Source organism: Zootoca vivipara, chromosome 6 (genome assembly GCF_963506605.1).
Source record: "Zootoca vivipara chromosome 6, rZooViv1.1, whole genome shotgun sequence".
In the NCBI taxonomy this organism is placed as follows: domain Eukaryota; kingdom Metazoa; phylum Chordata; class Lepidosauria; order Squamata; family Lacertidae; genus Zootoca; species Zootoca vivipara.
This window is the reverse complement of record NC_083281.1, coordinates 55604294-55631213: the sequence shown is the minus strand read 5'-3', so window position 1 is coordinate 55631213 and position 26920 is coordinate 55604294. Positions and strand designations below refer to the sequence as shown.

Below are 26920 nucleotides of genomic sequence, written 5' to 3'. Positions count from 1 at the left end.
TGGCTACAGTGTTGCTCTTTGAACTTGTGCTGTTGGTTTTTAGGAATCTGCTTGCTTCCACTGAGCTCTGCGTGTCGACGGTCACGTGTCAATTGGACTCACCGCCTGTATACAGACACTATTACAGGCGAACAGGGAGTTGCCTGGAAAGGACACAATGCAAGAGGCATGGGGACCCTCTACTCTGTTGATTAAATAAGGTTCAGCAGAAGTCCTAAATGCCCATTGGAGGATGTAGGGAGCTCAGAAAATAGCATGCAGGTCAAATCCTGGTCCCTGCCCCTGCATTACAAAAAGTTCATGACTTTCCAATATTCTCTCAGGAAGAATAAACTGACATTGCAATCCTATGTATGTTTACTCAGAAATAAAACCCTTCAGTCCAACCCACCCTTGCACTTTTTAACGGAAATTGGGAGTGTGCTCAACAATATACAGTACACTTATAATTCAGTATTATTACATATAAAGCTTTTTTAATTAAAAACATTAACACAAACCAGTTCATAAAGCTGCATCTGATAATCATTTGAAATGTAATGTTGGTTAGAACTGGTATTCCATAAAATTCACAGGATTATTCTTAATTCAAGATGGTTCATACAAGTGAATAGATAAACAAGTTTAGAAAAGAAGTACATGAGAATACTGTATATTAACATTCATAAATATGTTTCTTCTAATCTAAGAGCACAAAAGCATTTTCGGAATCCTGCTCACTTTGCTGGGAAAGTTAAGCTGCTTTAAAATATCCCTTTGAAATCAATTTGACTTGTGTTACTGGCTAGCTCATGCTCTTCAGATTTTAGAAAAAGATAAATAAAATTTGGCACGAGCAGCCTATTGTTCAACAGGCTTTCCAAATGTTTATAAATTAGACTTTGGCCATTGATCATTCTAATTGTTATTATCATCCTCCGGTGGTGCTCCTTGGTTAAATGTAATCTTCCTCAAAAGAAAAGCAGCATCTATTATGCAGAGACCACACAGGATCAGACAAAACACCTGCAAATGAAAAGAAAGTGGTTCAGATGCCAGTAAAATGTTCTGAGTCCTGCCCTGTGAATTTCAATTTAATGTTTAACTTGTGATAGATGAAAAAAACTGAATTCTTTTTATCTTGTGTTCCATAAAATAATCTCTGCCCCAACTTTTTTTGGGAAATCGTCTCCGGTTTGACCTTGCCTGAATTCTATCAGTTGTATTCTTCCAGTAGGCTCCAGACTTATCTCAATAGGCTACTCTGACCATGGTAAAATAGAGATACAGTAGTTGCACCTTAGACAAATGGGAACAATGGAGAAGGATAACATACCTACATTAACAGAACTGATTTGGCACCATTTCACTTGGTAAGTCTGGATGTAAATTATATTCTTCTCTTTCATATAAGAAACGTGATTTGAACTGATATGCCACTGCACCGTTTTAATGTAGAAAATAGTATTATTGGCCCCACTGGCAGAATAACAACTCGCTATGAATGACATTATTAACTTTTGCAGAATCCCATTGATTTCACTAGATGTAATTCCATTCACGCAATTAGAAACACACAGATATTTTTCTTTAAGAGTAAAAAGCAGGTGTGGGAGGTCCAATCATGATCCTGGCCTGGGATAGGAGATTCAAATGCTTCGCTATAGTCCTGCTTTAGATCCGTCCTAACCAGCTATTTGTATTAGGAGAAAAGTTCTCACCAATGGCTGGAGTCCAAACATAGAGTGCATTTAGATGTGGGGATTATTGGGTTGGTTTTCCTGGTTATGATGCTAGCACTTCTGTCCCAGTAAGTAGCATTCTTTTTACACTACATTATGGAACTGTGGCTTTTTGATCAAGAGACAACACCATGACACCAGTGAATAATATGCTATCAACCCCCACCCTTTATGCACATCCACTCCCTCCCTCCCCCCCCCCCCGGATTCACCCATGAAAATGCCTGGACAGACATTTTGGAATATATGCCGGAATACCACCCCAAAATTTGTGACATGACTAGTGGCCAGGATGCTGCCCAAATTCCACCCCACAATTTTCCAGGTTAACAGTGTTGTAAATGGAAACAATTAACATGGAAATGAGCAGATTTTGCTAGATTTCCACAACTGGCTTTTATATTGTGTGAAAGATCACATAAAAGCAAACATTATCAAGTACGGAAATGTCAGGGGGGGGCCGGAATGAATAAAGTAGTGTCTGAATGCAGTCATAATTTAGCAAGCCATGGTCTACCAAGCTGGGAATGTTACATCTGAAATGCTCCTCTGGCTTTCATTTCTATGGGACACTACTAAACAGACTCTCTTACTTACCCCTCCGACCAAAGTTTCAAGTATGGTTTTTATTAATGTTGCAGTCAGTCCCACAATGAAGAGAAACAGCGCCCCCACCAGGGAGTTGAAAGCATCCTGAAAAATATAGCAAATAACATGGCTTAATGTTGACTCCAGGACCAAGCATTTTGCTGCCTGAGGTTGTGTAGAAGAGTTTGGATTTGTAGTCAAAGGTATCCCATAATCCAGGGTGCATAGTACATACGTGAGGCCAGGAAAGTTATTTTGGTACCCAAGATACAGGGATATTTATATTTTATCAAAACATTCAGACTATTCCCTTATTTACAAAAAAGAATCACACAGCAGTTACCAAAATATAATAGAACAAGACATTATGCAAAGAAACAATTAAAAAACCAAAATTATCAGTTAGGTATGAGGCCATCACATGTAACTGCAGTATTTCAACACTTCCTTAGACCTTGAATAAGCCTAGATTGCAATCACCATATGCCCAGGAGAAGACACACGTTTTAACCTGGTGCCGAATCCCATCAAGGTTGGGGCATTCTGAGGGGGTTAGAATTACAGAGTCCGAGTACCATTCCAAAGAAGGCTCAACCCCATCACCACCTGGTGTGCAACAGGCTCAGTTCTCCCTTTTCGCTTATCACTCTCTCACCATTTGACCCCATTTCTCTGCTCTCTTTTTCTGTATTCCCCCCCCTCAGGTTTACCGGTACCTTTGTTTATTGAAAAAAATATGGATTTTTTTTAAAAAAATTGCCCGGGGGTGGGGGTGTAATTTAAAATAAACTTTTAAATTATAGTTTAATCTGACTGGTGCAAATCTTAAATAATCCTATGTTGGACAGCAACGAAGACTTCTATGGCAAATCTACATTATTTTAATCATTTTATGCACTCTCAAAAGATGAGTAAAAGGAGATGGACATCCAAATCCAAGCAACAGTGACACCAAGTGGCCTTCTCTCAGTAGTGCTGTCTCAGTAGAGTTCACAGTTCATTATTATTATTATTTAATCCCCAAATGAACCGCTCATCAGATTCTAACCTGCATGTTCAGGGTCAAATTAGACATTACATGGGAGATCCATGATCAGGGATTTTGTTATTTAATAGAATCATAGTATTTTTGAGTTGGAAGGGACCTTAAGGGTCATCTAGTCCAACCCCCTACCTAGTGGTGGGTGAATGAACCATCTGCCATGTTAAATTCCCAGCAGTGGCCCACAGTGATACTATATGAGAAACTTAAAATAGCAGATAGTTCACAGTCATAGCCTGCAGATTGTGATGATGGTGCTGATAAACCCACAGACATTGGGAAAGACCCCTGAAAGGGACTTTGTCAGAACATCCTTTGAATCTGGAAATGGCTGTAGCCAGGTTTTTTGTTGGGAGGGCAGGACTGTGTTGGGGGGCAGGACTTTTGTTGCTGGGGCAGAACCGACAGTTGGTTAGTTAAGTATTGGTCAGTGGTTGGTCAGTGGTCAGTTAAGTATTTATTATTTTACTTTATCAAACACCACCAAGCAGGATTCTGGCTATCATTTCTCTGCTGCATATTCTGTTGTAGGTTACAGAAACTTGTGTTTCTTAACTAAGTTAACAATACTGAACCATATGGTTGGGGGGCAAGTAGGATAGTTAAAGGCACAATATTCACTTTTGTAATATATGACACTGTAAACATGTTGCCTCAAACAAAAAAGGGTGGTGAACTATTATTATTATTGATTACAATAAGATGCACAAAATAAAAGAACAAGCTTAGATTTTAACTTCACACACACTTCTTCAGCACTTAGCAATCATTTGCATTTATGTGATTTAAATTGCCATTGCAATTTAAACTGCACATAGTTTTCCTATCATATGGACTTCACCTGCAATACAAACAGATGTGAGGGCCATTTCACACACTTCAGATGGTGAAGGTATGATAAATTGGGAGGTACTGCCTCTATTTGCTCCCTGGCAGTGTAATTCTGTTTGCAAACATGCATTTGTAGCATTCATGCTTTACATTTTTAAGTATACAGTGGAACTGTACTTAATACTTATGAACACCTCGGTTTATGAATTTTCGGTTTACGAACCCTGCGGACCCATCTGGAACGATTAATTCACTTTCCATTACTTTCAATGGGAAAGTTCGCTTCAGTTTATGAACGCTTCAGTTTATGAACAGACTTCCGGAACCAATTACACCCATGCTTCGGGTTAAGTACGCTTCAGGTTGAGTACTCGGCGGACCGTCTGGAACAGATTACGTAATCCACTTTCCATTACTTTCACTGGGAAAGCTTGCTTCAGTTTATGAACGCTTCAGTTTATGAACAGACTTCCGGAACCAATTGTGTTCATAAACCGAGGTACCACTGTATATGCTTAAAATGTCTTATGTGGCATGCAGTGCAATCCTATGCATGGAATTAATCACAGGGTGTTCAGTGGAACTTACTTTCTTGCAAACGTGTCTTTAGGATTTCAGCCTGGGAGATATACATATGTGAATCAGCTACATCTAAATATAATACTCTATGTGAAAGAGATCTGTTTGTACCTAATCTCTGTTTCAACAACATAATTGAATACATCCCCAAGGTATGCTAAGTACTTCCTTCCCTGCCATAGGATGCAGAAAGTGAGTAAAACATTAGGTTGTAGCCAACGTTAGTTCTACTCAGAATACACCCACTGAAATTAATAGACACAAGTAACTTAGTGTTAATTTCAATGAGTCTGTTCTGAGCAGAACTTTAGATACTTCCTAATATTTTGTAAAGTGATGCTCCAACCCAGATCTATTGCTGATTCCCCTAAGGCCACACCTCTGTCCTCAGAAGGCCGGGGGGGGGGGGAGGAGGAGGAGCCAACTCCCCCAGAGTCCTCCAAAATAATAGTTAAAAACCACCTCTATATATGTATTCTTCAGTTCACTTTGTTTTTAAATTGAATTAACTGCATTAAAAATAAATAAACAATTAAAAGGACTGAAAATCGTAACATTTTGTTGTTTCTTATCAATTCCTTTATTGATCTTTATATTGATCCTCTACTCTTCCGTTTATAAAAATATCCTCCCTTCCATCTTTCAGTTGCTGCTGTACGGTATTCAATAGTGTAGCTTTTTTTTGTCTGAATGTTAATAACTGTCTTGTATTGTGGTAATAAGGACAGGTGGGAGGAAGATGCTTCTCCCTACTCCCAACAGTTGTTTTGGAAATGGAAGGGCGGAAGTTCGAAATACCAGCACAATTCCTGCTGTTTGGTTTTGTACTTTTGCAAGACATGTATACACAACAATAATTTATGCACATTAATACTTACAGCCAAGGGCCAAAATAAGCAATTCAGCGTTTTCTGCAGATTCAGCAGATATAGTAAAAAGAATAATAAAGTAATGACAAATTCAATGATCACGAGTGTTAAAAATGCTTCATGAGATCTGTTAACTGCAAAACAGATGATTGCCATAAAAGCTACAAGCTGCAAGAAAGAAAGACAGAATATTGACTTAGGATCATACAGTCATACTACAAATATTCCAATGTTGCAAAACTATTTACATAGGATGCTGTCATACAGTCAGACCATCTTGCTCAGTATTGTTTGCCACGATGGCTGGCAGTGACTTTCCAGGGTTTTAGGAGTTGTTCTTTCCCTAAGCTATTACAGTACCTTCAAGTTACTAAAATAATCACACCCAAGCTTTAAAATACTATCATAATTTATAAATTTAAAATTTGGTACCGTATTTGTTCAATCAATGTTTTATTTGGAAAACACTGAATCTAAAGTGTGTCTTTAAAATGGGCCTGAATACAACTTGCCTTCCCTATGATTCAAATATCTGGAGGTGTGCCGTTTTCTTCCCCTCCTTGAAACAAGAGACTAAGGAGGTGCCTTCTGTACATGGGTCCCCAAAGAAGTGTGCATGTGTGTGCACTGAAGAACAGAAACAGCTGCCATATGGTTTTGAACGCTACTTTTGTCGTGTGGCAAAAACCTCAGACTAGATGCAGCTATTTAGAAAACAAAAACTCCAAACATATTCAGTGAATTCACTTATCGTCTAGTTTGCCCCAAAGAATCATAATAAGACGGTTGGATTTAACAGTGCACGCGCACACACATATATTCTAATCGTCAGATAAGAGAGAACGTATGTGTTATTCCAGTTTATATCTGTATTGGATTTGATACTGAGTTTACATACAGAAGCATTTTTAAACATATTTTAATTGTTACAATAGTTTTCATATAAGCAATAATTGGTGCTGGTCTTCTTGTTCTGAAATTGCTCTGAGATATTTTATGAGAAGCGATTCATATATGGAAATAAATAAATATCTGGCAACACTTTTATTGTAACACCAGAGCACCAGAAGTCTACTCCAAAGCAGGTCCTATTTGAGTTTAACAGGGTGACATCCAGAGAAGTGGAAATAGATGGCTGGCTACAAGAGGCAAAAAATCAGCATTGCTGAAAATTTCCAGTTCCTTTAAAAATGACAAACGTGGAACACTCCTTGCTCCAGCTGTACAGTGAAAGAAGAGCTGGAAAGTAACACTAAAAGTTAAACGTTTTGAAGGTTCACTTAAATTAAGGCACACAGACACAAGGTAGAGTGGCATCGCTTGGCAACAGTCACCTCATGTCAACATCCATATAAATATGCACCACCTCGGAGAACAGCCCTGAGACCCCTGGGTATAGGGCAGTATATTATTATTATTAATAATAATAATAAACAACATGCTCGCTCACAAAATACAGCAATTTGTTTACCGGGCACTTAATTTGTAATTTGTAAACAGAAGAGGCAAAGATGCCAGGGATCTGGAAACATTACCCTCCACGCTCCCCTCCCCAAACTTAAAATCCTGGGGTTGAAAGTGAATGCACTCTGCACAAGCTCAGAGGCAGCCTCCCCCTCTGTTCTTGCTTCACTGTTTGAGCCCCTGAGGTTACAAAGAGACTGCAGGGAGGCACTAATGAAGACCCACCACCACACGCCAAGGCTTTAAAAACTTTTTATTTTATCTTAAATCTAACCTTAGCTTCCCCCCCTCCACCCACGACCCCTCCCCTCAGCCTGGCTTCATACCATGCGGGCAATCTTGAGGCCTCCCCTCACGGAGTGCAGGAAAAGGTGGTTCACTTCCACCATGGTCGCCTCTGAGGAGAAGCAGAAGAGCCGGCCGGGCGGGCGGTGCCGGAAGGGGCGCCGGTTGGGCGCGCCCGCGAGCCCCAAGCTACGCTGCCGACGGAAGGCCCCCCCCCCTGCGGTTGATGGGCTAAGCCGCTGGCTTAGTTCCTCTCGCTCCGGCTGACCCACCTCGCAGGGGTGTTGCGAGGATCAAAAATGGAGGCAGGGGGACCAGGAAGAGAGGGCATCCATGAATCGGAAATAATGGTACGTCAGGACGTGTGGGTATTTACCATCATGGGTTTTTTTAAATAAATAAAAATAAGGGCGCAATGGTATCTTATTGATTCAGTTTATGTACTACCGCCCTTCACCCGAAAATCACAGGGCGGTTGACAACATGAAATGTTTAATACGGCCAGGTTGACCGGCTAAAACAACCACTGGGCATATATATAAAGGGTGACAGCTTCAAACAAGGAAGTTTCCCCTGTATGGTGGAAGGACTCCTTTAATCGCCAAAACCATATTGATCAGAGCACACTAACCTTTCGAAAGCAAAATCGACCAGCTTCCGCGCTTTCCGTCTCTTCTGAAGTCTGAATCAAAGGCTGGGGTTTTGGCGGAAGTCAAAAGGTTTTGCTTTAAAACTTGGACACACAAAACCATTAATGTTCAATACCTGGAGATATCTTAGAAGAGGAACATCAGGGTTTATTTTGCCACAAAACTGTTATAATAATGCTTTATTGCTAGGCGAATAATCCCAAATACTCGCACACCTGACCAAAAGCATCTTCGAGTCTCTTTCCTGATATCTGCGTACACGTGGGTGGTTGCGTACATTTAAAGTACGTGGTTTTCCCACCAAAGAATCCTGGGAACTTTAGTCCGTCCGTCCCCCGAACTACAATTCTCAGCACCCTTCACAAACGACAGTTGTCACGATTCTTGGGGGGGGGCGGGGCAGCCACGTTCTTTAAATGTACGAAGAAAAAATTCACTCTCGGGGCTGGTAATGTTTGAAGTGGTGCTTGCATGCTCAGAATATCCATTCAGTTAGTGTTATAAATACATAAGTTTACGTTGCATTCCACATTCAACCGCATAAGTCCACAACATATGGGTACAAATTCCAGCATGGAGTGGGGGATCCTCTTGTTCACTCTGCGCAATAACAATAACAACCCCCGACAAGAACAGCTTAGATCGCGACGGTCAACAAGCCCTGCTGCGCCTTTAAGATTCCCGCTTTGCAAATGCTTCGCTTGCCTCCGGGAGCAGGCGGAGGCGTCACGATCTTGCACAGGAAGTAGACGGTCTGTAGCGGCAAGAGAGGCGGAAGGAAGCGGGCGTTGCATCGCTTGGCTTTGCACATCTAGCATCATCCTGCGAGAGCTGTCTCCGGACATGGGCGATGTGGTTGTTGCAATCGCTCTGCCGCCCGCCTCTTCTAGGTTCCCGGTGCGCGCGAGGGATTCGGCCCGCCTGCGTCTTCTGCAGCTGGAAGGGCAAGCCCACAAAGCCTGAGCCGCTTCTGCAAAGAGATCCCCGCTGCGTGACTGGATCTTCTCAAGACGCTTCCTGTAGGTCTGCTCCTAGTTTGGTCCTCTGCATGCCTAATCAATATTCTTAAAAAATCTCAAAAACAAAATCCGGAGACGCTGTTCTTTTTCCATCAGAAACCTTCCTTTGATGGTTTGGAAGATGCAAAACAGTGTCTGTAGTTCTTGTGTGCTCAAGTCGCTACTAAGCACAGTGTGCCTTACTGTTGAGTGAACACTTTTAGGATCGTGCTGTTAATGTTGTTTTAGCACGTGGATTTGAATTGATGCCTGGGCTGTTGTAGATACATGCCACAACCTGTATGTAAGTTTAGCTGGGAAGAAGCTCTGTTGAATTCAAATGAGTTTTATTTCTGATTCTGCAGTAAAGTGTAATCGTTCTGTTTTTTCAGATACTTGCAGTTTCTCCCTCCGCTCCAACAGCCCCCCTTTAAAGTGTGTGTTATGTGTGAAGTATTAATATCACACAGACTCAAAATGGGTCAAGGACCTGGGTTATGCATACACACACTCCTTAGAGGGTTTGTTTACAATTAAACAGGATACAAATTCTGTTATATATAGAGAGAAAGAAGTTAGTGATATTTCTCAAATTCCCTTTGTACAGATAAAAAAACACACAGTGGTTATACCATTTTAGTTTCTATTCTGGCTGTGCACATAAATGATGGTGACTTGAAAAAAATGAGGAAGTTTCTTTATAAACTCAGGTCATGATGCATAAATGTAATAACTAAAATCCTTCAGTCAAAAGAAAGAAAGAAAAGTAATATACACAGATATAGGTATCTGCTGAATGGATAGTAAAGGTAAAGGTACCCCTGACCATTAGGTCCAGTTGTGGACGACTGGAGTTGTGGCGCTAATCTCACTCTATAGGCCGAGGGAGCCGGTCTTTGTCTGCAGACAGTTTCCGGGTCATGTGGCCAGAATGACTGAGCCGCTTCTGGTGAACCAGAGCAGCACACGGAAACGCGGTTTACCTTCCCGCCGGAACGGTACCTATTTATTTACTTGCACTTGATGTGCTTTCGACCTGCTAGGTGGGCAGGCCGTCGCGGGGATTCGAACCGCCGACCTTCTGATCGGCAAGCCCTAGGCTCAGTGGGTTAGACCACAGCGCCACCCGCGTCCCCCCTGCTGAATGGATAATTATTCTTATTCACAAGTTGGATGTGCAACAAATTATTGCATCGTGAGATGCTTCTGAAAAAGTATTTGAAGCACTCTATTTAATAACTGCCCTGTTATAGATTTCTGCAGGAAAGTATTTACTACCTATTTTCCTCTATGGAGGATGTAGGATGGAATGGGGAGGAAATGGGTAGACATCATTAGGAGATTGGCATACGTCTTTGGAAGCAGTTTTCCAAAATATCTGCTTTCTCAGAAAACAGGCAGAGGGGAGGTATATACTGTAGTTATGCTTGATTCCAGTCTATCTATTGGACTATTTACACACACACACACACACACACACACAGAGTTTCACAGTATTTTAAAGCACATGTCAGTAATAGGGGATGGAGCCCACTAAACCATTTATCAGCAGGTAAATTTATTTCTCACATCTAAGCCTGCTGCTGTAGGGTTCTGGAGTGGAGTGCTGCTGTAGGCCTCCCTCATTCCTTGGCTGTAAACCTGCTCCGGAAGTTGCTCTTCTGAAGACCAGCTCTTCTTCACTGTCCTCTCCGGCATCTGCTCTTAAGCAGATTACTCAATATAATTTTTTCACTTTAAGATTGACACAGGAGCATTGCACAGAACAGTACTGGCTTTTGTGAATATGCATGAGACATGACATGTATGAGAAGGTCCCAGCACTTGACCAACCAGGAACTTGGGAACTGCAGTGTTCTGACTGTGCTGATATTTTTTCTGGTGGAGTTTCAGAAATATCAACCCATATTCACACTTAGGAATGTGGGTTTAGCTATAGTTCCTGGGGATCATGGTTGGGCTCCATGACAAGTGGTGCTTGTTTATGTTTCTGCTGTAATTAGGCCTGCAGTACAGTCCTCTCATGGGCCTCTCATCACCAGAGAATGCACATGGAAAATAACTAGGCCTGAATTATTGTCCCTGCCCCCTTGCTATCTCCCTGTAAATGGAAAGTTAAACAGTGGATGCAACTCTGACAAAGGATGGTACTGTGTGTTAGGAAGAGCTCTGCTAAATCACCCCAAAGGCTTGTCTTTCTAGTCAATAATCCTGTTCCTCAAAGTGGCCAACCAGATACCTCCTCGAAGCCCACAAACATGGTCAAATAACCCTCTCCCACGGCCATTCACCAGCAAGTAGTATTTGGAGGCATATTGCTTTGGAACATAGAGGTTTTATTTAGCCATCAAGAGTGTTCGCCTCTCTGTGTGTGTTTGAATAATCTGTTGTTTAGCAACTTGACTTTGCTTTAGTCTGACGTTGATAATGCCTTGTGGTAATGTTGTTCTTCTATGATGTGAATCTTTGTCCTGTTGTTAGTAGTTTACATAGTGTTGCCTCTACCACATCCTTCCTGTGCTGCAAGCTGTCTCTCTCAACATCTGATATGTGGAGGGCCTTGCACTGCGCAGCTGAATGTGTTGCGCCTGCACTCCTTTCAAAAGTATGACTTGCAGCTTTGCATTGGCGCAAGAGCTCTTGCAGCAGACCATACCTGCTTTTCTCCTTGCACAAAAGACCTGAGTTGAAAGACCTAAGTCCTTACATGTGATGTTTTCTGACCAGTGAGACATACTGGCTGCCCACTACTTCTAGCATGGCAATACATAACATAAGCTGAACGAATTGTTTCAAGTGGTACCTTCAGCAAAATGTTGCAGTGTGGAATGCTTCAGTTGAAGATACTGTACTTCATTCCCACCTAATTATTTGTTTCTACTCTCCAACAGTCAGCTTTCTGTGACCGTTGAGCATTCTCAGCCCCCACTTAATTGTTCTGGATGTCCCTTGTCTTTAGGGTGTGCCCCCCCTATTTTGTACATACTACTGCAAACCAAGGCTACTGATCCCTGCATGGAGGTGCATTGGTTCCATGTGCAATGGCACTCATGGCTTGAACATCAGTAATAGAATGAATGATTTTAATCGTCTTATTTATTACATTTTTGTCCTGACTCTTTCACCCAAGGAGCTCAAGGTGTACATGATTATTATTATTTTTTGGATTTTATTCTTACAACCCTGTTGGGTAGGTTAAGCTGAGAGAGAGGCACCTCTACACTAAACATTTAAAGCATTATGATGCTATTTTAAACTGTCATGGCTTCCCCCAAAGAATTCTGGGAACTGTAGTTTGTTAAGTGTGCTGAGATTTGTTGGGAGATCCCTATTTCCCCTCACAGAGCTACACTTCACAGAGTGGTGCATCATTCCCTCTTCCCAGCGAACTCAAGTAATTTAGCTCTCTGACCAGAATAGGGGGTCTCATGGCAACTCCCAGCAACCTTAAGAAGCTACAGTTCCAATTATTCTTTGGGGGACCAGCCGTACTGTTAAACGTGGTATGATAGTGCTTTTACCGGTAAATGGATGGTGTGTATGTGGCCTTATTGTCAAGGAAGGTTAATTTTCCAACTAGTGGTTTGTTTGTTCTTTAGATAAACACATGGAAAATGGAGGACGGAAGAAGACAGTTGTAAGTATGAGGCTTCCCACTCCCCCCAATAAAGGCAATGTTATTGATATTTGAGATAGTTATAAAATGCGTAGAAAGACACACTTGAATGCAGAAGTCCTAGTTTAGCTTTTAATACCTTCAGTCATAAGGGATGGAAATAATTGTACTTTGTTGTTGTTGTTGATTAATTCTTATTAAATATTTGGACTGGACAAATACTATGAAGGCATTTTGCCAAAAGGAACTTTTGAAATGGATGCTGGCAGCTGCCCTGATCTCTATAGCACAACAGTGGAAATCGTTTAAAAGGATCTGTCTATATCCTTATGGTATAAAAATCTCTGGAATTTGGTTGTTGCAGGAAAAAAATAACACATAAGTTACAACTCTCTAGGGGAAAGAAAGATCCTGATCATTTCTACTCAGTATGGTGGGATTTTATTTCTGTTAGTTTCGTTTCAGATTTACAAGTACCTCTCCCTAGGCGTGCCTAGAGAAATACAGATGTTGTCATTTTAAGTAGGGTGTTATTATTTAACATAGGTTCTGTATGCTGTGCCTTTAGTTGGATATATTATTGAGTTTTTGTTATCGTTTTTCTCCGTGTTTCTATAATAAATTGAAAACGAATAAAGTTTTCTTTAAAAAAAACCCCAAATCGCTTTCTCTGAAGCATCTCAGAAGTGATTCCACAATACAATAAAAATATATAAAAACAATTGCAGGTATACAAACTCTTAAAACCATGGCATGCATAAAACCAGTTTCAGATCAATATAGATACTGGTTGGGATAAGAATCTCCACATAGGAGACATCTTGGAAGATTTGTTGAAAGTCTTCAACAGGTGCTGAAAAGACAGTAGAGACAGCAGCTGTCTGATATGTAACGGGAATGTTTTGAAAAGGTTTAAGTGCTCCACATGTATGAATGCACACTAAAAACCAGGTATAAAGTGGGATTATATAGTTATCTCCATTTTACAGCTGGGGTGACAGGGGTGGTAAGAGAGCGTGGCTTGTGTTAGGCGCCCAGTAGAATTTCCAGTACAGGCCCTGAACTGGGACTTGGATCCTACCTATTGACCGCAGCCCTTCCTATATTATATTTGATACATTTTGGAAGAACATACGAAATAATAATAATAATAATAATAATAATAATAATAATAATAGTAATAATTTATACCCCAGCCACTCTGGGCGGCTTCCAACAGGAAAATAAAATAAAATAAAATAAAAATTGATTAAACATTAAAAGCCTCCCTAAACAGGGCTGCCTTCAGATGTCTTCTAAAAATCTGGTAGCTGTTTTTCTCTTTGACACCTGGTGGGAGGGTGTTCCACAGGGCGGGCTCAACTCAACTATCCTTTTACCACAGACTTCAGTGTAAAAAAATCCTTGTGAAACAGTACTATATATGTGCAAAAGATTGCAGGATTGCGAGCCTAATGTGGGAGAGCAAAATTGCTGATTTTCACTGCTCTAGTTCCAAGATGGCGCAGCAGAATGGTTTGGGATTAGGTCCAGTGCTGGTGGCTGAATTGGCTTAGGACGCAGTGGCTCCTGGTCTGCCCAGGTCTCTCCTCTCTCCATTTCAAGGAGCCATGCTGGTTACTGGCAGCAAGGTTTCTGCTGGTGGTAGTTACTACCCTACCCACAATATCATTGGGTGCAGAGAAATCTCTTCCACATCCTAAGTCCCACTCCAGTGCAGTGGATCAGGGATTAAGATTGCTCTCCCTGCTCATCATGGCCTTCAGAAAACCAAACAGTGCATTTTCCATTTGCAACATGTGCAACTCTAAAACACTTGTGAAATATACATTCAGAAGAGGAGAGAAGTTAAAGCAAAAACACGGAAGTGACTTGTTAGTCTTTTTTTAACTCTAAAAAAGTAACTTATGGATGCCAAGATATCTACAGAAAAGTGCAGAATTCTCAAAGGTGAGAAGTTTATTTTTGCACCATTGTTCACATTCTCCTTACGGGAGGAATGCATTTTTCAGCTTTTCCTCCACAAAGTTTTGAGCAGCACTTCTGTTTGCAAGTCTTTTTTTGCTGACATTTAGTATTGTGTATTGTCTGCCACCCCCCCACCCCTTCTCCTACTAGATCTGCATTGAGGGGAATATTGCAAGCGGGAAGACAACATGCCTGGATTATTTTGCCAAAAATACCAGCATTGAGGTGATGCGTTTTGAGATTTCACACAAGTTTTCTGATGACATTTTATCTTGGGTCACATCCACACCATGCATTTGAAGAACATCAAAAGCAGATGGCGTGCTTTGAAGAGTCCTGGGAATTGTCGTTTAAAAGTGCTGGGAATTGTTGCTCTTTGAGAGGTAAACTACAATCCCCAGGATTCTTTAGGGGCAAACACTATACTTTAAATGTATGGTATGTATGACCTAAGTCAGGCTCTAATCCAAAATACGTTTAATGAAGAAGGAAGCCCTGATAAGTTTCTTTGAGTTAAGCATGCTTAGGATCTGGTTTCTGATTTATCCTTTAAATTTCTTTGCATTCATTCATTCATTCATTCATTCATTCATAAATAAATAAAATGTTGGTGAATGCCAGTAGATGGGAACCGGTTTTCCTGGAAAGCTACACAGAACAGGGACTAAAATTGCCTTCCTCTGTACCAATGCAGCCTCTAGGCCAGCAAGCAAAATAGGCAGCTCAGTTGTCACCTAACGCAAGGGTACATTACACACTCATAATCTGCTGCAAATGGAGTGCAAACAGGATCTCTTATCACATCTGAATTATGCTTTAATTGTTAAGTGATCCTGAGTATCTTGCAGAAGCAGCTATGTTTAGCTTAGAGAAGAGAAGACTGAAGCTGGGACATGACAGCACACTTCAGATTTTTTTGTTTATTTGAACCATTTATATGCTGCTTCTACAATAGCATCTAAGCAGAGTACAAGATACGATACAAAAAATTACAATCCATGAAAACTACTGTATAAAGTCAAACATTAATTACAATGCCTGCTGGAATAAAAATGTCTTCAGTAGATGCTAGAAGTTCACCAGGGAAGGGGCTTGTCTGACCTCAACCAGAAGGGAGTTCCATAAAATTGGTACTCAATGCATGGCTCCTGGGGCATCTAAGCCGCACATCTAGCCATGGGGGAACACCAACAGTGACTCACCCCAGTCTCCAGAAAGTACAGCCCCTGGAAGTGCTGCTGCATTAAAGAGGGAAGAGACTGTCTGAAATGAGAGGACCAGATCTAATGAGCGTAGGTTACAGGAGGTTAGATTTTTGATTGAAGCTTTGTAATGGTAACAGCTGTTTGGGAATGGAAGCAGTTACCCAGCAGTGGGTTCACTTCAGTCTGAATAGCCCCTGGATTTCCAGCATCAAGCAAGCAGTTGTATTAAATAGCCTACAAAGACCTTGCCAACTCTGTGATTGAATTAGGAATTTGGGGGAAAGGCTGTAGCTCAGTGATAGAGCACCTGTCACTTAAAAGCATGAGATCAAGTACAACCCCTGCAAAAAATGCTCCCATTATTAAAGCAAGTTACCCAAACCAGCTAAAACTGAAGGCAGCATCACAAAAGAAAGAGCCAGAGCTATTAACAAATTAAGCAAGAACATTTTTTCATTATTATTCATTTTAATCATTTTTTAAATTTCACACTTAGGTGTTGACTGAACCAGTATCTAAATGGAGGAACGTTCGTGGTCATAACCCTCTGGTAAGTTATCTAATAGTAATGATAATACCAAAATAACGAGTTACTGTTGTTTTGTGGACATAGTTCTGTTGTGTGAACATAATGTGGATTACAGTGGTGATTTGAAACAAAGATAAAGGGCAGCTGTGATCCTGCTCTCATAATGCTGCTGCCTCAGCTACTTTGTCTAGGAATGAAAATTTTGAATAAATAACATCCCTTAATTGTTGTGCCAACTAAACAAAATGACCGTGCCATTGCTTCATCTCCTGGAGCTGCTAGTAAATATAATCCATTTGACAAGGAGATAATAAAAGGTATTATGGAGTATGATATGCCATATGTGCCTAAGGTTGTCCTATTTTGGTTATCTGAAAAAATCTGATTTTGGATTCATAGGGAAGGGCTGCAGCCCAGGAGCAGAGCATTTGCTTCGCATGCACAAAGTCCCAGGTTCAATCCTGAGCATCTCCAGAAAGGGCTTGGAGAGACCCTGTCTGAAATCCTGAAGGGCCAATAGCAGCTGGCAATGCTGAACTTGATAGACCAGTGGTCTCACTCTGTATACAGCAGCTTCCTATGTTCCTATGACTTGGAGCTCATTACAATCAGACATGCCACAGCAGCTCATTGGGAATCTTCGAGAGCTCTTCCCATATTGCATTGTTATGAATGGATCAAAATGGTTGCTTTTCTGCCCTGCCTCCTGAGCTCCTTTTGGGAGGGAGGTCTGGAATATAAATTTAATGAATAAATAATAAACAAAGAACTCTTTTATTTTACGGGCTGTAAGAGAGCAACAAATAGATCTATCTAGAAACTGACTTTACTTGTAAATCACTGAAATAATAATTTCCAAGGTAATATGTATATATATCTCCAAGCTTTGTTTTCTGTCATACGGCTTCACTTTATTTTGTAATAATGCCGCCAGACGTTATTCTAACAACGATGAAAATGCAATAAAAATAGTGAGGAAATAAATGCTGCTTCTCCTTCTTTCAGGGCTTAATGTACCAAGATGCATCCCGCTGGGGGATAACATTACAGACTTACGTGCAGCTGACTATGTTGGACCAGCATATAAAGCCTATGGTAGGTTTTAAACTACTGTACATTTGTTTCTTTTAACGTTAGACCAGGAGTGGGAAACCTTTGGACTCTGGGGCTGAATGCAGATCTCAAGACCTCTTGCTTTTGCCTCTTGCTGGTCCTGCTCTGTGCCTTCTTTGAGAGCTTTTGCCTGGCTGGAATGTGCCCTTGAACTGGTGGAAATGGTTCTTGCTTGACTGGATGGAATGATGCGCAGGAGTGTAAAAACACCTGGTTTTTGCCTGGCTGGAATGCAGCCTACTGTGCAAAGGTCAGAAATTGGTCAGGAAGGCCAGTAATCCAAAAAAAAAATATTGTTCTAAATCCCCATTTTTTTTGGGGGGGGGCTGGCTGATCTCATTTGGAAAGGCATTCCGTAAGGTGGGTGCCACCAATAAAAAGGCCCTGCTCCTGGTAATGCCTTGTTGTTGCATTTGGAACAAGATCTCATATGATATTATGTAGGAAGAAATATATGGAAGAAGGAGGTCCTTAAAGTTCCTAGGTGCCAAGTCAGTTAAAACCAGCACCCTCAACAGAGTTCTTATGTTCCTCTGTAGAACGAGACGCATACCAGGCTGCCTGTGGTCTAAGAGGCCCTTCTTGTATTCTGTCACTACGGTCACAGGTTGGTGGGCATGAGAGATGGTGTCTTCTCAGTAGCAGCTCCTTAACCATGGAACTTCCTTCCAGGAAGAGTGTGGTTGGCCTTGCAAGCCCTTGCCTTTAAGCCCTTAAATGGACACATTTGCTTCAGGTAGTTTTTTTTTTAGTAATAAGTTGCTGTGGTCCTATAGGTTTCTTTTACTGGAAAAAAAAGAATAAAAGTATTGCCTGGTTTTAAATAGTCATAGCATGCTTCTTGATCTTGTTCCCGATATAGATGTTTTTCATGAATCTATGACACACACACACACACACACACACACACACACACACACACACACACACACACCTGTATTGTATTCTGGCTTTCATAATCCGTTTCCTGTTACAGTTTCTGTATCAATACTGTGTGGATGCCCTCCCTTGCGACGGGGGGGAAGGAAACGGCTAAATGTCTCTTGCCATCTCTCAATTTGCAGATTTCACCTATTAGAATGATGGAGAGGTCGATCCACAGCGCCAAATACATTTTTGTAGAAAACCTTTACCGAAGGTACAGTACCCAGTGTTTTTTTTAATAAAAAAACCTTTGCTTGTGTTTACATTTTGAAATGTTAGAACCATGCTTTTTAGCTTATTCTCTTGCATTGGATATCTGAAATTTTGCTGTATTGTCTTAACTGCCTCGATCCAGCATGGGGTGTTCTTTATTTGCTGATGGCAGCCTCAGGGAAATGGCAAGGTTTGCAGAGGTTCATACCAAAACTTTTTACAGACAAATCCTTTAGGGCAGAACTCCCCCCCCCCAAAAGAAACCCAAACCCAGCCCAATGAGAACTGAATAGTTTCAGTGGCTACTGAATAACTATTGGGGGTAGGGACATCAGAAAACAGGATGGGTGGAATTGAGTAAAATCGAGGAAGGCATGGTTGGCTAGAAGCCTTAGAAAGGAAACTCTCGACGCTGCAGCATTTTGTTGCAGGCCCCACTAGTGTATTCTGAATAAGGATACCCCGATGCAAGAACATGTGCTTCTCAGTTGGAGCCTGCCACCCACAGTGGCTACAAATGACATGCAAATTTGTGTCAGTTCCTTGTGCTAAAATGTGCATGCTAGCTGCTGCCGCTGCCGTACTATCATGTGACTCTCTGTGCTGAACAGGAATTTCTATTCCTGCTTGAAAAGAGCCCAGAATTAATGCATTTCTTTGGAAGGGGGTAAAGGCACCTGCCTGTTAATCCACAAGGTGGCATCTGTGCTACATAGTCTCTTGGCTGATTTTCTGAAACTTGCTGGTTTTATTATGCAAAAATAAATCGGAAAAGTTTGGTGTTTGTCCATGGTCTGTTGCGGAGTGGGGGAATAACACTTGCTATTTTGTTTGCATGTTAAAACATTCATTTGCATTGCTTTTTATATATTGGGCAGAACACGCAAGCCTGCTGACAATCTTGTGTGAGTTTAGAGCCTGCACATATTATTACTGTTTTCAAAATTGCCTTAAGAGAGTTGGCAGGGCTGGCTCTACCATTAGGCAAAGCAAGGCAGCTGCCTCAGGCAGCAGATGCCAAGGAGCAGGCAACAAGCGTAAGATGTCGGAGAACATTGTTGTGAATGCCACACAGGCTTTGTTGTACCTCATAAACTAGCCTACTGCCCTTGGGTGCAGTGGATGTGCTCTCCTATCATCAGAAAGGTTTAACTACCTGTCCCTTTGGCTTGTGTACATTGATTTTCAGGGGATGGGGAGAGAGTTGTGCTATCTTGTCTGCCTCAGGCAGCAAAATGGTCTTGAACTGAGGAGTGGCCTGTTTAGCTTTTGTGTGTTTAACTTCAGGAAAGAAGTAGTGGATTTGTTGGAGTCAGTGCATCAGGCTGCAATGCAGAAAACCTAATGTGTTCTAATTTTTCTTTATGCTTGATTCAGAAGCTGCAGGTAATGCAGAATGCTGCAGTATGATAGCTGGCAGGAGTGAGACCCTCTCAGTGCCTGTGCTCAGAGACCTGCACTGGTGCCTAGTTTGCTAGCTGGCAAGGTCAAGCCCTTAACAGGGCTTGGGACCAACTTACCGGAGAGATTGCTTTACCCCATATATGCCCACTTAGATTGCTTTGACCTGTGGAACTGGCAGTGTTGCAGGTGCCACGGAATACTTGTTCTGCATTTGTAAGAACTTGACCTTTTCACATGGCAGAACCCACCCTTTGGAACTCCCTGCCTATTGACATCAGATTTGGCTCCAGCTAAAAACATTTTTGTTTAGACAAAATATTACCTAGATATGTAGAATATTGATGTGTTTTAATCTGTGTTTAGCTTATCACTCATTTTTATTATTAATGTTTGGAATAGTTGTTTTTACTGATAATTTTATTGTTTTACTCTTTTTGTAAAGCTCTTTCTCTCTCTTTTTTTTTAAAAAAACTATCGAGTGATAAATAAGTTTAATGAAATAAACAGTGAAAATCAGCATGCTTGGTTGCATTTCAGCTAAATAATATTTAAGGCTTTTGAAAGGGATAGAGGATGACTTAAAGCTGAAGAGGATAAAAACCCTAAAGTTACTCCACACCACCTCCATTTGTGGATTTTTAAACACAAATTGTGTATAGCTGCAGATAATATTGTTTTCAGACCTGTTTGAAATCAATCCAATGAACGTGTTTGATACACCAGTCAGCTTGTATAGAAATATTTTGGCTCATTTGTGATTTGGTTAGAAGTCATTGCTGGTTTACAGTGAGGGTTTCCAAGGAGACAGATGCAAATTGTGTGTGTGTGTGTGTGTGTGTGTGTTGCCTCAGGATGGCACCATCTGTTGTATAACAGAGAAAGCTCTCTTGAAAAATATTTTTTATTTAAGTTGCACAGCTCTGTACATTTCCTCAGATATATCCATATTATGTTTTTCTTATTTACAGTGGGAGAATGCCGGAGGTGGATTACGTGGTATTGACAGAATGGTTTGAGTGGATCATAATGAACATGGATGTTTCAGTTGATCTGATAGGTAAAGTGCACATAGCCCCCCCCTCCCCACATTGCTTTCTTTGCCTCTAGGTTGCTAGTTGAGCTGGCCAGATGTGGTAGCATTTTAGGCTTACCTTCTGCCCTCCTGTGGGAAGGATTCTTGGAGAGAGAAGGGCACAGGTAAAGGCCACCTCTAAGCCTCCTCCACCTGGACCTTCCTCTCATCCCACCAGGATCCCTGGGGGGGGGGGCGGGTTAGGGAGAGAGGAGCGGGGGGAGAAGACATTAGGGCCTCATCCAGGTGAACTCTCCCTTCCCTCCCCAGCTGCCCTGTGAGAAGCATTCTGACATTTTACACTTTGATCTTATTCTGTTAGTGTTTGATTAAAATATAGTTTAATGCTACTTGTAAACTGCTTTCGAAGCATCTGTATTCTTGACGTTCTCTAGATTTGTAAAACACTGAAAAGCCTATTTAGACATTAAGTGATATAAAAGTTAATAAATAATAATACAAGTGACTCTCAACTTGTGCAGGGGTTATGTTCCAGGGGATAGTGCAGAGCCAAAATCCCGTTCAGTCAAAGTAAAGGTAAAGGGACCCCTGACCATTAGGTCCAGTAGTGACCGACTCTGGGGTTGCACGCTCATCTCGCATTATTGGCCGAGGGAGCCGGCGTATAGCTTCCAGGTCATGTGGTCAGCGTGACAAAGCCGCTTCTGGCGAACCAGAGCAGCACATGGAAACGTCGTTTACCTTCCCACTGTAGCGGTTCCTATTTATCTACTTGCATTTTGACGTGCTTTCGAACTGCTAGGTTGGCAGGAGCTGGGACCAAGCAACGGGAGCTCACCCCGTTACGGGGATTCGAACCGCCAACCTTCTGATCAGCAAGCCCTAGGCTCAGTGGTTTAACCCACAGCGCCACCTGGGTCCCTCAAAATTATAGAGCTGGAAGGGGCCTTAAGTATCATCTAGTCCAACCTCCTGCTATGCGGAATATGCAGCTGTCCCAGGTGGGGATCAAACCTGCAACCTTGGCATTATCAACACCTGAGCTATCCAGCTTGTGCTTGTCAGTCAAAATACACTGGGTTCAATGGCAGGTGGGATTGCCAAAGTCTTTTTTTCCTTGGATGCCTGCACCCTTTGCAAAAAAATTTTTTTTATTGCGAAGTGTAAAGCTGAATGTGCACAAGTTAAATGTGTGTAAGCTGTGAGTTACCTGTACTAGATTTGGAAATGAGATACCCGATAGGCTGGGTGTAGGTTTTTTCCTGAACTCTAAGCCAGAAATGTAACTTTTCTCCAAGCCTTCAAGAGCAGGATTGACCATTCAAAACCCTTTTCTTTTTCTTTTAAATGACAGTTTATCTACAGACCTCTCCTGAGACATGTTATGAGAGACTGAAGAGAAGGTGCAGGGAAGAGGAAAAGGTTATTCCTATGGTAAGGGAGTATTCCAGCATTTTGGAATGAACTCACCCAAAGGGCCTTTAAAAGCTAACCACACCAGAACTTAGCAGGGTGGAAGAATGGAAATAAAATGAAGCCTTAGTGCAAGGTGTGCGTTCTCTGTACCAGAGGTATCAGTCTGGAAGTTTTTTCCAGGCCTAAGGCTCCTGTGATCTTGACAAGATTCCTTAACACCCCCTCCCTCAACTTAGCAGTTAGGCTTGGGGAAAAAGACTTCCATTGGATAAAATGAGAGGCTTTCCTCAAACCAGATTGCTGCATGGGAGAGATCTGTGGGAATGGATGTAACTCACCCTCTCTGCGAAAGTGTATTATTATTATTATTATTATTATTATTATTATTATTATTATTATTATCACCCTTCACCCCAAGGGCCTAGGCTGGGCTTCAACATTTTAAATTAAAAGACAACATTGAAAACAGTTTAGAAAACATAATAACGAAAACCCACAATCACATAAAATAGGGTGGGTCCTAAAAATATACATCCTGGGTGTCAAAAGGCCAGGGGTAAAGAAATGCGTCTTCAGCACTTGCTGAAAAACTGTATGATGGAATTGCCAGATGTGCCTCTGTAGAAGGCGGGAATTCCACAACTTAGGGGCTGCTCTAGATAATGCCCTCTATTGTCTCCCCCCCAACAAGCTGCTGAGTGTGGAGGAACCATCAAAATGACTGCCTCTGTTGACTAGCACCCAAGAGTGTCTGTGGTGAAGGAGGTGGTCTTTCAGATATTTGAGGCCTGAGTCGTTGAGGGCTTTGAACACCAATGCGAGCACCCTGAATTGGGCCTGGAAACAGTGCAGCTGTTTTAAAGCTGAGCTTATATGTAAACTAAAAGGAAACCCAGCCTGTAATCTGGCTGCTGCATTTTGGACCAATTGACATTTCCAATTCGTCTTCAAGGGAATCCCCACATAGAACGCTTTGCAACAAACTAGTCTGGATGTTACCAGAGCATGGAGTAGAGTGGCCAGCTTTGAGTGTGCTGGGGAGGGGGAGGGGGGGTTTCCCCACTTGCTTGGATTGAGAATGGATGAAGAGAGGAACACCCATTGCTGGCATGCAGCCCCTAGGAGTCTAACTAGGCTGAAAAAAAATTTCCTTCAGTAGCACCTTAAAGACCAACTAAGTTTTTATTTTGGTATGAGCTTTCGTGTGCATGCACACTTCTTCAGATACCTGAAGAAGTGTGCATGCACACGAAAGCTCATACCAAAATAAAAACTTAGTTGGTCTTTAAGGTGCTACTGAAGGAATTTTTTTATTTTACTTCGACCCAGACCAACACGGCTACCTACCTGTAGGCTGAAAAAGACCACCCACCAGTGTCTTAGAGTTTTGTGTCTACTGCATGAGTGGGGGAACTTTTTCCAGCCTGGGGGCTGCCTTCTTTCATGGGACACCTTCCAGAGGCTGCATATGGATGTTGGGTGTGGCCAAACACCACTCGTCAGCCTCCACCCAAGAGGATTATCATACCTCCAGGGACATATTCCAGCCTAGAAGAGAGGGCACAGAGCAGGACTAGTGAGGAACATGGCCTTGGCCAAAGAAAGGGCCGGATAAAAAGGCCTGGAGGGCCGCATTTGGTTCCCAGACCTGAGGTTCCTCATATATTGTAAAGAAAACAAAATATTTTCTCTTTTTTGGACAGGAATATTTAGCAGCTATTCACCAGCTCTATGAAGAGTGGCTCATTAAACAAACAATGTTCAAAGTTCCTTCCCCGGTTCTTGTAAGTATATATTAATGTTGAGTTTTTAAGCCAACCCCTTCCTCTTTTGGGGTTTAATGCCAGCACACAACTTGCCCAGCCCAGCTAACCTTGCAGGGCTTTTCAAGCTTTTGATTGACTCTCCAGGAAGCTGGAGAAAATTTCATTTGATGTCTGCAGTGAGCAGTGATGTCTGCACTTTCTTAAGTCTTTAAAGCCACCCTAAATGTTAGCATCAATGCAATGTTTAATGACATCACCCACAGCTTCTGAATGACAAACTTTAAATGTTTGGTTTCTTTTCGAAGGTGCTTCAGGCTGACCATGACCTTCAGGATATGATGGAAAAATACGAAGAGAATCAGGACCGAATATTAACCCTTTGCACCAAGCAGCATTGTGTATAGAAACAGATTTCCCTTAATGTACAGTTCTTGCTTGTAGAAACCAGTTCTAAGGAGGAGATCTGAGGAATAAATGTGATATGAACACCTCATATAAATATAAATAATAATTATCTAAATTATCTAAATAATTATGAGGGGTTGTTTTTTTTGTAGGATGCAATATTGTACAACTCCTTGTAATTTGTAAAGTACCTTTTATGTTGAATGAGAACTTAGGGAAAAACAGGTTTTGATATGAACTTCTATCTTTACCTGTAGTTATACACTGATAACTTCTATTATTCCAAAATGTTGCTGCTATTATAAAGCTATGTCAAAGACTGCTTTCTAAAAAGTCCCCTCTGAAATGTCCATGTATATTCAAATCTTACTCTTACTTCAGTTCAATGGAAAGACAACAAGGAGAGAGCCTGTCTTCTGTCTCTAGGAAAGGAGTTCCAAAATCTGGGAGCAGCCACCAGGAAGGCTCTATTCTGCATCCTCACCAAATGTGCTAGTTAGGGTGGTGGGACTGTGAGAGTAGGGCCTTCCCTCAAAGATCTCATGAGAGAATGCAGCCCTTCAGATAGCCTGGGCCCAAACTGCATACTGTATGCAGATCTCCTATACAGATTCTGTCTTTCATTGGCATCCTAAGTCTAGTTGAAATAAGTCTGAGTGTGGGTGCAACTTTAAATACTTCCAGTACAGAATATACCCCACTCAGGACACACACTCCCATTGCATTGGAACAAGAGTATAATTTTGATAAGTTGCTTGGTTTTTTAAAAAATGTGTATGTTTTTTGTCCAGATGGCTACATAATCTGTGTAAACCTTTTCAATAGTTTATGGAAAGTAACTGCAGGGTTTAGAAAATGCAGTGTCTCAAAAATATTTTAAGATTCCTTCTACTACTTCATTAAATTTCTGGTGCTGTCTAAATACATCTCTTGAATACTTAATTAAACAGAGCAGTTTTAAAGCAGTTTGCTTAATTTATTCTCATTGGAACACTGATTTCTGAGGTATAGCGGATCTTTAACTCTGTCTCAGATGAATGGGCTAGTTTTGAAATACTGGCGGAAAAAACCCACAGCAAACCCCTAGAGGAAGTGTTCTTGGGATTTGATTCAAATATACTTTTACACTTCTGAGCTGGGATAAGGCTGAATAAAAATCCAAATGCCTATCAGAGGCATTTATAATTAGCTAGTTTAATGGTACTGCCAAATGACCTGATTTATGTCACATTAGCCTAGAAACATTGCGGTCATGTTCCAGATTTAAGAACCATGAAAGATGCAACGTTTTCCAGACATGTATAATTGTAACCAAAAGAAGACACTAGTCACTAGTTCAACTTTCACATGTTACTTGGATTGAAAAAAAAACATCATCTGGGACTCGATCCTAAGATTCAGTCCACATGTGCATGTTCATTACCTGGTGACTTAGCAATGCAAATTGTCACTGACGAAATCCCCAATCTAGCCCCTTATGTGCATTCCCTTTAATTCCAACATTGGGACTTCGTATGCAATTTGCTTGCTTGCGTGTTTTTTTACAGTACTGTAGTCTTCCATACATATTATAATGCAGGCAGCACTATGCAAAATGCTAAGCCTTTCCTGCTAGACAGTAGCATCTTTATTATGGAGACTGACCCCTCGTGAGAAGGGCCATAGCTCAGTGGTAGAGCATGGGCTTTGCATTCCAAAGATCCCAGGTTCAATCCCCAGCATTTCCAGGCAGGACAGAGAGAGCCCTTCACAAAGCCTTGGAGAGCTGTTGCCAATACTGAACTAGATAGACCCAATAGTCAGACACTATCTAAGGCAGCTTCCTATGTTCCTAGATGGGAGTTCAACTGCTTATGTAGCCATGACTGGCTGCCAAGAGTTTACCTGGCAGTGCTGTTGGTTGCGAGCTGCCACTAATTTCCCACAACGTCCCAGTGTAGCACTATATCAGGGTCATTGTGGGAAATGAATGAGTGCAGCAACTAAATTCAGCTGCTTGGAGCAGTGTGCAAAAATTTTTTAAAGGTCAAGAGTCTGCAATAAGCCCAGCTAAGGCCTGGGACCCCATCAACTGCACAAACATGCCAGGGATTAATGCAGCCTTTAGTTCCTAAAACCTGTATAAGCTCTCTCCCATTTTTCTGTTCTCTGCAACTTTCTGGGATGCATCCCTTTTGCCACTTGGAAAATAGATAGGATTGCTGTGCCTGCTTCTGATTGCCTGGCTCCACAAACCTATAGGTTCCCATTGCCTTCTGTGTTAACATTTTTTGGGTTGTATGTGTTGTATTTACTTTTGTA

At 41.5% G+C, this 26920-nt stretch overlaps 2 protein-coding genes across 2 annotated transcripts; one reads left to right on the top strand and one right to left on the bottom strand.

The window, feature by feature from the left end:
* Positions 1-406: 406 nt before the first annotated feature.
* Positions 407-8795, bottom strand: LOC118087162 (chemokine-like factor). The gene is made up of 4 exons (XM_035119547.2): positions 7421-8795; positions 5640-5798; positions 2319-2414; positions 407-1005 (listed from the first exon to the last, which is right to left on the bottom strand). Exons 1-4 carry the CDS (start codon positions 7481-7483, stop codon positions 898-900), a joined length of 426 nt encoding a protein of 141 aa, XP_034975438.1. The 5' UTR covers positions 7484-8795; the 3' UTR covers positions 407-897.
* Positions 8787-26873, top strand: TK2 (thymidine kinase 2). Its single transcript, XM_035119420.2, has 10 exons — positions 8787-9048; positions 12627-12664; positions 14762-14836; positions 16313-16366; positions 17351-17440; positions 18523-18596; positions 20968-21056; positions 22387-22466; positions 24152-24232; positions 24520-26873. The coding sequence occupies exons 1-10, from the start codon at positions 8880-8882 to the stop codon at positions 24616-24618; spliced, it is 849 nt and encodes a 282-aa protein (XP_034975311.1). The 5' UTR covers positions 8787-8879; the 3' UTR covers positions 24619-26873.
* Positions 26874-26920: the final 47 nt, after the last annotated feature.

Coding starts and splice junctions, on each gene's coding strand:
- LOC118087162 (XM_035119547.2), bottom strand. CDS start 7,483: ATGGTGGAAGTGAACCACCTTTTCCTGCACTCCGTGAGGGGAGGCCTC. Junction 2,415..5,639: donor GCTTATTTTGGCCCTTGGCT/GTAAGTATTAAT, acceptor TATATTTTTCAG/GATGCTTTCAACTCCCTGGT. Junction 1,006..2,318: donor TTGAAACTTTGGTCGGAGGG/GTAAGTAAGAGA, acceptor TTTCATTTGCAG/GTGTTTTGTCTGATCCTGTG.
- TK2 (XM_035119420.2), top strand. CDS start 8,880: ATGTGGTTGTTGCAATCGCTCTGCCGCCCGCCTCTTCTAGGTTCCCGG. Junction 12,665..14,761: donor GAGGACGGAAGAAGACAGTT/GTAAGTATGAGG, acceptor TTCTCCTACTAG/ATCTGCATTGAGGGGAATAT. Junction 22,467..24,151: donor AGGAAAAGGTTATTCCTATG/GTAAGGGAGTAT, acceptor TTTTTTGGACAG/GAATATTTAGCAGCTATTCA.